The 11,388-nt window shown below is 35.0% G+C and overlaps 2 protein-coding genes across 4 annotated transcripts in view; both read right to left on the bottom strand.

The window, feature by feature from the left end:
• The window catches only part of LOC147846486 (uncharacterized), a 480,702-nt gene that overhangs the window by 142,766 nt on the left and 326,548 nt on the right, over positions 1-11,388 (bottom strand). The gene's annotated exons all lie outside the window — the stretch shown is intronic.
• ephb1 (EPH receptor B1) overlaps positions 1-11,388 on the bottom strand; it is a 561,737-nt gene that overhangs the window by 249,352 nt on the left and 300,997 nt on the right. For all 3 annotated transcript variants that reach the window (XM_087241322.1, XM_087241321.1, XM_087241320.1), the window contains one exon: positions 8,950-9,631. In XM_087241322.1, coding sequence (XP_087097448.1) covers positions 8,950-9,631 — 682 coding nt within the window. The remainder of the gene's footprint in view (positions 1-8,949; positions 9,632-11,388) is intronic.

The following is an 11,388-nucleotide window of genomic DNA, read 5'->3' as shown; positions in this document are numbered from 1 at the left end:
GAAGTAAAGCCATGCATGTCTTCTGATGTGCATCTATGAATTTAATAGGAAATTGGGTTAATGTAGGCCATGCAATGTACTGTAACATACAATAATTCAAGTCTCATCGTATCATGTAAAACCTCATTTGCCTTAAAGCAAGCATATATTATTTCAAGCTTATTTTGCATACTTTTTTATATGCTGATGTTGTTATAGTACATATAGAATTTTTAATGCACTTAAACCCAATTTTGCAAAAAAAATACACGGATGAAAAAGCAAGTTAAAGTATATCCAATGTATGATTACATAATCTGTATATGAAGGGTTTGGTTGCAAAACGCAATAAACGCCATTTTTTGACATTTGGATTTTATAACATTTATAACAATTATAATATGAAATCACTGTTCAGATGTACCTTAATCTATGTGTGAATTGCTGCAAATAATAACATTTAAGAATTTACATTTTAGGTCGAGTACAAAATGTATTTTTTCACAAAATGCGATATCCGCCAGACCAGTTTCTTTACAAAGTGCGATATAACGGATATAGAACGTTCAGTATGCTGCGTGAGCTCAACATCTCCTGGGAAGAGAGTCGACACCGGTGAAGTGCTCCGAGTTTGCTCATTGATTTAGCGATAAAAGATGAAGCCTTCAACTTCACAAAAATGTATAAAAACGCAACAAAAGTGGACCAGAATCCTGTGTCTGTCAACAATACACAAATGCAGCGGGGTAGTCTCCGCTGATGTCAATTAAGAGGAAGGCCAGGGAGCGCCTTTTTTATTCCGCTCCTCTCAATACATGTCTGCAAGGCGACATTTTGAAGTGTCCTTTGTAAGTTTATTTTTTAAATAATTTCTTACATGTAGCTGAGTAGCCTATCTGAAGATTTATTTATACGGTTGCACCTATTATTTATAGCCTAAAACCTTACGTAAATTCTTGTTGTTGATTTATTATAATGGAACATAAAGGGCACAGGTTGTTATTGAGAAAAATAAACCGTTTTGCTTTTTCACAACAACCAATAAATCAGCTATTATTATTATTATTATTATTATTATTATTATTATTATTATTAATAGTACAGTGAAATAATTCATTAAATATGACAGGGTGAGGCGAGCTTGTCTCGCGGACACGGTGCAACAGATACTCACCCTGAACATTTGTTTGCTTGTTTTTTTGTTTGTTTTTAGCTTTTGTGTCGTTTTGTTTGGTGTTTGTTTTGTTTTTTGTTCGGTGTGTTTAGTTTTACTTTGTTTTTGTTTTTGTTTTTGTGTTTGTTTTTGTTTTGTGTTGTTTTGCTTTATTGTGTTTCGTGTTTAGTTTTACTTTGTTTTTGTTTGCTTTTTGTTTGCTTTTGTGTTTGTTTTGTTTTGTTTGTTGTGTTTAGTATTATTTCATTTTGTTAGCTGTTTGTTTGTTTTTGTGTCTGTTTTGTTGTGCTTGCTGTTTGTTTAGTTTTGTGTCCGTTTTGTTTAGTTTTATTTTGTTTTTATGTGTTTGTTTTTGTTTGGTTTTTGTTTGGTTTTTTGTTAATTTTTGTTGTTTTGTGTTTGTTTTGTTGTGCTTGGTGTTTGTTTAGTTTTGTGTCCGTTGTGGTTCGTTTTATTTTGTTTTTGATTTTTTAGCTTTTTGGTTAGTTTTTTGATGTTTTAAGTTTGTTTTGTTTTGTTTATGAAGAGTTTACCAAACCAGTTTGTTTGTTCGTTCACTCATTCATTCACTCATTCATTTGTTTGTTTTGTTGTGTTTTTTGTTTGCGTTGAATAGTGTTTGCTGTGTTTTGCTTTATTTTGTTTATTTTGTTTTGTTTATGAAGAGTTTGTCAAACCTGTTTATTTATTTATTTATTTATTTATTTATTTATTTATTTATTTATTTATTTATTTATTTATTTATTTAGTTTAATGTTGTTATGTTGTGTGTTGTTTTGTGTTCGTTTTGTTTTTATGTTGTTGTGTTTTTGATTTTGTTTTGTTTATGAGTTTGCCAAATCTTTATTTATTTATTTATTTCATAATATTTCTTATTATGGATGTAATAGGTTAAATGTTTCAAACATTCTTGAAAATATCTTCTATAGTGTTTAACATGGAAAAAAATTGGGAGAAAAAAGTGGGGAAAAAAAATGTTTAGAACAAGTGGAATTTTCGTTTTTTGAGTTCACGTTAATGTTGTCATTCAGAATCCTGTACTTGTACTCCAAACCTAAATCTGGATGATACACCACTTGTCTCTACTGTATATGAGTGCATACATCTCTTTTTATCTGTCTACTCTACACCAGTAAGTCGTTGCATTGAACTCTGTGAATGTGTTGTAAGTGTTAGTGTATATAAAGCTGTACATGACTCTGTGTGTGTGTGTGTGTGTGCGTGTGTGTGTGTGTGTGTGTGTGTGTGTGTGTGTGTGTGTGTATAGAGCTGTCCACTCTCTCCAGGTGTGTGTCAGTGCAGACAGCTCTGGCTGTGAGTCTATCTCTGTTCAATTCTGCAGCCTGTAAGGGGTCGTCCGGCCTCTAACCCCTCTGTCTAAGCGCTGGAGACGCACAGACGCACGCTGAATATAGATCCAGATCCAGCACCCCAAAAACAGCCCCAGCTCGACCCTGCTCTGAATCACTTTTTCCTGCAAAATGCAAGCTGCTGCAGCCTCTCTGTGGCTAATGGAGGAGGTTATTTTATTAATATGCTGATTTTACTGCGGGTGACAGGCATCATCTCTCAGCCTCAGGGTGAGATCTAATCCGGCGATATGTGGACATATACACACACACACAGTGATTATTCAGACTCCCTCCGAGCCGGGTCAAAATAACAAACCCAGCTGTGCATTAGACAGAGAGAGTGAACGAGGGAAAGTGGATGACGGAGAGGAAAATGGAAACTGAGATAAACAATCCTGGCTGTGTACTAAATGGAGAAATTGCATATTATTTATGCTATTTTTGCATGGTGTTTTTTTTTTCTTTTTTTGCTCTTTGCTATTTTCCACAATTTCTGTTTAACCAAAATAAGATTTTTTCATCACATTTTTAAACATAATAGTTTTAATAACTCATTTCTAATAATTGATATATTTTATCTTTGCCATGATGACAGAACATAATATTTTACTTAATATTTTTCAAGATACTAGTATTCAGCTTAAAGTGACATTTAAAGGTCTAACTAGGTTAATTTGATTACTTACCGAGTTCAGACTGCAGGATTTTCAGAGTAGTCAAGTCACAGATGTTTTCACACTGCATTACTATCTGAGGTTGCGTTCCCTCACTGCTGTGTTTATACTGCAACATGGATCAGCGACAGGGGATTTCATTCTGCATGACTTTAAAATAAGAACAATTGCAGACAACTTTGTCTTGGTCCACAAACTACGTCTCACAACCAAACACCCACGAGAAGAGACATGGAAACAAAGTGAGGTCATGTCGTATATCTTTTGTTATTAACTACATAATGAGAAAGAAGCCTTTAGTGGGGTAGAAAATGAACTTTGAAGATAATTAGCAATTTCTTCTCAACTATATATTTTACAGTGGTTTACTGTTATAAAAAGCCATTTTTGATACGGTCCACACTGCTGAAAGTAATGTTTCATTAAATATGAAAATACAGTAGGTACTGCAAACTTTCCAGCTGACAATAAAAAAAAAAAAATACACACATAACTGTGTTAAAGCAGCAGTAAAGGAAGTGTCTGTTCAAAGCGCTGTGTAAAAGCAGTATAATTTAGTATTCCAGTCACATTTACTTTACACCTTTACAAAATGAAAGCATGAAAAAAATAAAGAATGACATTTTTGACAAGAAATTACTTGCACTAGACTTTAAATAAATAAAAAAACAGACAGATAGATTTATCTTTCTGTCAAATAAGCTTTCAGTTAGAAGTAAAATGTCTAGAATGAAGACATTTGTGCACATTGTGTGAATAAATACAAAACGTACAACAAAGCACTTTGATGTTTACAATTTCTCTTCAAAAATTCCCATTTCTTTTTTTTTTGTCTTGTTTTGTTAGTAAAATTTTGTAAATATAATTAAATCAGGATATGTTTTCCATTACTTAAGATTCAAAAGCATGCAGGCATTTTTTGTGAGCACCCGGACGAAACCCAATCGAACGCAGGGAGAACATGCAAACTCCACATAAAAATGCCAACTGACCCAGCCGAGGCTCAAACCTGCAACCTTCTTGCTGTAAGGTGACAGCACTACCTACTGTGCCACCACGTCACCGCTGTAGATCATATAAAATAAAATAAAATAAAATAAAATAAAATAAAATAAAATAAAATAAAATAAAATAAAATAAAATAAAATATTGACTTTACATTTCCAACATCACTGGCTGTATTTTCAAACATAACCCTCATGTACCTTTTCTCAGATAACAAATACATACACCATGATAAATTTTAACACACTTCTCGGCTCATGATTTAATCCCACTGCCAACACTGCTGTTTGTAACTGAGCTGAAAGTCAAATTAAGTCCATCAGTTTACCTTCAATAAGACAAAAAAATAAAAAAAAGAATAACATAATAATAATTATTTCTAATAATCAACTGCCTAAATTAAATACACTCATAATGAGACCATTTGACAAGCATAATGAGGTCATGTAACACCTTTTATTTGCTTTTTACACACTAGTTTTACACAAAAATAAACCAGCAGGCAGCAAGAGTGCAATATGTTATATGCAGTAAGTAATTTACCACAATCCATTCCAAAACACAAAGCTCCTCAGACTTCCTTTGAGACGCATTTGTAATAGCTCAGACACCTTCATTAACCCAAAAGACCAATTACTCTAATCAACCCTTAATCACCCTCTCCAGGTCCAGATCGACCAATGAAAGCAGAGGGGGGTGGCGGGTTTGAAACCAGACGGCCATCAACAAAAACAGACTAATGAACATTAAAGGAATACTTATTACCCCAGGTTGCCAGCGCTGGTAAAATCACCCCTGGGGAATTTATAGAAACTTTATAAGAATGTAATGTGTGTGTGCGCATGTTCAGACTCCAATATATTAGGCCATCAAAAGCCTTTATGGGAACTCACTGATCAAAGCGGCAGTAATTAGTGGTGACTTGCTGTGTGCACAATCGTTAATCCGTTAACACACACTGGCTTTTAAAAACCACAGCCACATCTAGCTTTACACCCAGACTCTAACACCCCCCCGAAAAACCCTCAAGCATCTTTAATCTTTAAAGTTTCTGATAACTTTATCATCTCTTCCAGATTGTTCCGGAAGACATCCAACACCAGATGTAACACCACACACTTTCCACTGGCAATTTTTCATATTTCATAATTTCTTTGTGTGTCAAGGTGTATTGACTTTATTCCATAAAATGTTTTTTTAATCTTTTTTAAAAGTTAATTTACATAAATTTGGCTAAACTTTGCTTCATTTTAACCACTTTAACAAGTACGAGCATCAACTCTAAAGCCAAATACTGTACAAAACAATTAAGTATAATGTCCCATGTAACATAATATATATATATATATATATATATATATATATATATATATATATATATATATATATATATATATATATATATATACACCTTTAAATATCATCATCATCATCAAATTTATAATGATAATAATAACAACAATAATAATAATATTTAAATTATTTTTTATTATTATTATTATTATTATTATTAATAGTAGCAGTAGTAGTAGTAGTAGTAGTAATAGTAGTAGTAGTACAAAAACAACAACAACAACAACAACAATAATAATAATAATAATAAAAACAATAATAATAATAATAAAAACAATAATAATAATAATAATAATAATAATAATAATAATAATAATAATAATAATAATAATAATAATAATAATAACAAAAATAATGACAAATGCAGACAACAGTTCCTTGGCAACTAGCTAAAAAAAAATTTAGTTATATTTGTATAGTGTACAAAACAATGTGAGCATTATAAATGCTTACTTTTTTAATAAATCAAATCACATATTAATATTATTATTAATAATATTATACATGTTTTATTTTTTCAGTATTATTATTAAAAATTCTAAAATGTACAATATTCTTGCCTTAGATTTATGAACACTCTTTAATGCTGATTTAACAGTTATTATTAATTTATTATTATCATTATTATTATTATTAATAAAATTTATATTATAATTATTATTATTATTATTATTATTATTGTTATTATTATTATTATTATTATTATTATTATTATTATTATTATTATTATTATTATTATTATTATTTGAGTGATTTTAAAAGCTTGCAGTCTGAAACATGAACTGGGAACAGAAGACCTTGCCAAAGGATGCCAATAACCTCCACGAAGCCACCTGCGCGTGTGTGTATTTATGTTTAGAGGCACCTGTGGCCCTCAAAGTTAGAGCTATCTGTTTATTGATGGAGACAGATGGCTGCCATTCAATCCTATCATCTCTTAACACATTTGGTCCCGAGGGAATCAGTATGGCACTGGCCTTGAGTGAAGGCCAAATCGGCCAATTGCAGACCTTGAGAGAACAACATAACTGTGTCAGTGTGCACACGGACAAAAAAAAAAAAAAAAAAACTGTGCTAAATGCTGACAGGAAATCGAAATTGTGTCTTGGGTTTGGTTTTGCCTACAGTACCAGCACAGAGCAATCTTAACCAACTGCAATGCAGGTAACAGCTTGTATACAGCTTCACAGCTAATGTTGGGTTTTGTATACAGTTGACTCACAGTTATATAGCTTACACATTACTGGAAATGGCAATACAATTCATAAATTGAAGGTGGAATTTGCATTTTTATGAGCAATTCTGGTTTGGAAAGCAAAATTGAAGCATCGTCACAAGGCATGAGGTCCATTCTCATGTTTGAAGAGGTGATTGGCTCCAAGTACAGTGACATCATAAAAGTCAGAGTCATTATCAGCATTTATTCATGGGAAAGCACTGGTTCAATCCAACCACCACATTATTACATATTCTATTCAGGCTATAAATGTGGGATGACCGTAATAGCCTAAAGAGTAGACTGTCAACTTGACTCAGAGTGCTTCCACTTTTGAATTCAAATCACTTTTTACCTTAGAAAATATATCCTCATCTGGACTTTGGGCTATTTATTCAGAGAAATAAAGGTACGCAAGCTGTCACTGGGGTGGTACCTTTTCAAAAGGTACATATTTGTACTTAAAGGGTCACTATAGATACCTCAAGGGTACATATTAGTACCTAAAATGTGCAAAAATGTACCTCTTTAAATTTGTAAGTACAAATAAATGCTTTTGATGTACCAATATGGACCATTTAAGTACAATTGTGTATCTTTTAAAAAGGTACCACCACAGTGACAGCTCTCGAATCTTTATTTCCGAGAGTGTAGGCTACTTGTGAAGCTCCAGCACCATAATAGATTTTTCCGTAAACAACCTAAAAACTTCTCATTTTTGGTTGTACAAATAGGACTATAAGGAATAAAGATGTACTGTGTGTTCAGTTGAATTTCATTGAACAGTAAAATTCACTGAAATCAGCACATGTACTACTTGTTAACATTGTTACTTGTTTAATGTGTTGATATAAGGCAGTGGATCTGCACTGTTGTCCATCAGACCACTGTTTTGATACTAGGGATTCTAATGGGGAGAACTGCCAGATAATATTAAGTGTTGATGCTCCTTACTCAGTTATCAACTTGCTTAACCAGCAAGATCTCAAAGTCTCAAATAATCACCAATCTGCATCTCTCACTCTCAAATCTCGAAGCAGTTTACTACTGCAAAACATACTTGAGCTTGAGCTCATGAATCAAGACCAGCAAACGTTTGGATGCAGTTGATCCAATTATCAACTAGCTTGAGCAGCCAGATGCCTTTAGTCAACCTATTGGTCTACATCAAGGGTGCCCAAGCGTGGTCCTGGAGGGCCAGTGTAACCAGCTAATCAAGATTTTTAAGCTGCAGACACACTAGAGCAAGGTTGCCCAATCCTGTTCCAGGAGATCTACCAGCTGCAACCTTGATCAAACCCACCTGTCTTTAATTACCAATTGCTCCTTCAGGTCCTACCTGGTCGGTTTAGTTGTATTTGATCAAGGTTGGAGCTACACTCTGAGGGAAGGTAGATCTCCAGGAACAGGATTGGCCACCCCTGCACAAGAGGTTTGAGCATGTGTCAATCTGCCAGGTGGGATATTGTCCAAATGTACAGAGAGGTCACATGCTGATCTTCTATTCTCACTCATTCAGGTGACACAAACGTCGGAGGTCAGAGTTCACCAAGCTTGAACTCTGGACTGCAGTGACATGCAGAACTTAAGATCAGCCCGCCCAGGACTGAGTTTTGGTACTCTTGGTCTACATAAGGGGTGACCAACCCTGTTTCTGGAGATCTACCTCCCAGCATATTTTAGTTGCAACCAATATCAAGCACACCTGCCTGTAATTATCAAGTCCTGTTTAGGTCCTAATTTATTGGTTCAGGTGTGTCTGATCAGGGTTGGAGCTGAACTCTGCAGAAAGGTAGATCTCCAGGAACAGGGTTGAGCAGCTCAGGTCTACATTATGGAAAATGTCATGGCTGTACTGTAGTGGTTCTCAAATCTGTTCCTCGAGACCCGCTGCCCTGCACATTTTGTATGTCTTCCTTACTTAAAACACCTGATTCAGATCATCAGCTTGTTAACAGAGAGAGATCCATGAACTGAACCTTGTGGGCAGGAATTGAGAACCACTGCTGTACTATGAGATAGACCAACTGTAACTCATTATAAACTCCATTGGAAACAAATTGGACTTTTTTTTCTATGAGAAATGCTAATCAATACCTCAGAAATGATCCACGATTTCCCATTATCTAAAAAAATTATATTCAAAACACCCAATAAATATATTGCAGCGAACAAAGATCAACACCAAACTCTTACCTCGACAGATGTTCCCATTGTCCGGCTCGAATCCTGCCTTGCATGTGCAGCTCCCAATCGGAACCATCCAGTCCCCATCGCCATTACAGTACAACTTAATTGGTACATCCACTTCCTCTGAATTTGGGATGCACATCCCACGAGCAATCACCAGGGAGGTGCTCTCCGCTCCAGTCATAGTCTCTGGAAAGATTGCAAAGTTCTGCACCACACTAGGGCATTTCTTATAAAACACACGTACAGAAAGCAAGGACATGCATGCCCCATAGTCCTGAAATGCCAGATAAAAGCCATTTTTCGAAAGTGGACCGAAGCTCCGCACCTCCGTGTTCACTTTCATCAACCGACCACCAAAATCCACCTGCGAAAAGCTTTCATCCGCAGCAATAGTGTCCACTTTTAAATACGGGGCCTCCATCCAGAACGCCGTACCCTTGGTGGCGATAACAGAGTCCGTTTCATAGTAGTACAAGTTAAAGGTCTCCTTACAGGATCCAGGCACTCGCGGAATACTGCTGCAGTCTCGGACAGTGAAACGCATTTCCACATAGATCCGCTGAGCGCCACGGCGAGCGATGAATGTGGTGAGCAGCCAGTTGTTCTGGTTGGACTCGAAGACATTGCACACCTGGTATGTTCGGATGGTGTTGAGGTTTTCATCATAGCCGCTTACTTCCTCCCACTGGAAAAAAAAAAAAGAAACAATAGGAGGTTTAGCACGCATGTGATCATAGACATAAAATGACATTATTCTAATCTATTACTCTAGGATGCTCAATTTTTTATTTTTTTTAAATAAAAGGTGTTGTGGTAATAAACAATCATTGGTCATTTGAGACAGCACTCCCGCAAAAAATAAAAATAAAAAAATAATAATAATAATAATAATAATAATAATAATAATTTATCTTTCATTTATATCCATTATTTATAGCCTATTCGAGTTTTAAGGAGGCCTATAGCCTATTTTTTTCAGTGCAAGCATTGACTGCTTCTTTAAATACACGGAATATACAGTATGTGTGTTATTTATGTGTATTTGATGGAATGATATACATAGGCATCTCAGTGCACCGAAGTAACACTTAATTTTGACAACCCTATTAATCTGTATATCCTGCAATTTGTGTTCTGATGAGCTCCACTTACTGGCGCAGTTATTTAACCAAAAAGAAGAGCCACTGAATTGATGAACTGATTTAAATAAGTCTAGTCACTGGGTAAATACAGTACATTATACAAAGTGATGTGCGTTCTAGCACCTAGAGAACTTTCCCTTTGAGGTCAATAGTGTGAAAAAACTCTTATTTCATTTAAAATTGCAAGATGTGCTTGTTGAAGTGGAATAAAGATGAGAAATATCTATGCTGGTCCATTTGATGCTATCGATGTGGAACCCTGGCCTAAACTCAGACAGGTTTCTGCCTTTCATAAAATATTGATACAAATTGAGCTCCCAGAAACCTCTCCAACCCCACATTGCCCACCCAAAAAACCATCTGAAAGCTTTTATACACGACATCATTTTAAAACTTTTTTTTCTTCCCTTCTCGGAGATGATGAACTCTTTATGTCCTCCTGTTCATATTTTTCACATCACAAAATCTGTCTCCCTAATCACCTGAGGTGGGTGAGGAAACCGCTGCCATCTGCTTCGGTCTAGGACAAGTGCGGCCAGCCACTTACCGCTACAATATTACCATATTATAAAATGTGATGCGTAACAAATTTGAGATTATGCACTATCGAATTACAATTGGAAGTCAAGCAGTATATGGCTGGCCTCCTGTAACCCTGGTAAAATGGTACTACTGGTAGAGTATGAAACATGGCACAAAAATGAAGAAGAGAGAAACAGAGTGCAGGCACTGGGTTATGCTGATCGTTGTGGACAGTTAAGTCTAAAACATTACAAGCTACAATAAGGGCCCTACAGCTTGATACATTAGAACAGAGATTTTTAGATACGTTTTTATGTCAAGAACATAGCATATTGAATGATGCGCTAGCAAGAGCCTAAAATATTAAGACGGCAGCATATGATATTGGTTGTATTTGTAGTTATTTTGAGAGGACAATAAATTTACACTGCTATAAACACTTTACACTGACTACTATTCATTGTGTCAAAGAGTCATTTCTGCAGTGTTGTCCAATGAAAAGTTATAAATAAATATTTGCAGAAATGGGAGGGGTGTACTCACTTTTGTGACTTACAGTATATATATATATATATATATATATGTGTGTGTATGTGTGTGTGTGTGTGTGTGTGTGTGTGTGTGTGTGTGTGTGTGTGTGTGTGTGTGTGTGTGTGTGTGTGTGTATACATACATACATACATACATACATACATACACACCCTTTTTTTATAATTGTGTATGTATTGAACAGTGCCAATTTTGAAAACTCCTGTCAAAATCTATCCTAGTTCCACTG

This window comes from Danio rerio, chromosome 2 (assembly GCF_052040795.2).
Source record: "Danio rerio strain M-AB ecotype USA chromosome 2, GRCz13ab, whole genome shotgun sequence".
In the NCBI taxonomy this organism is placed as follows: domain Eukaryota; kingdom Metazoa; phylum Chordata; class Actinopteri; order Cypriniformes; family Danionidae; genus Danio; species Danio rerio.
This window is presented reverse-complemented; position numbering and strand designations above follow the sequence as displayed.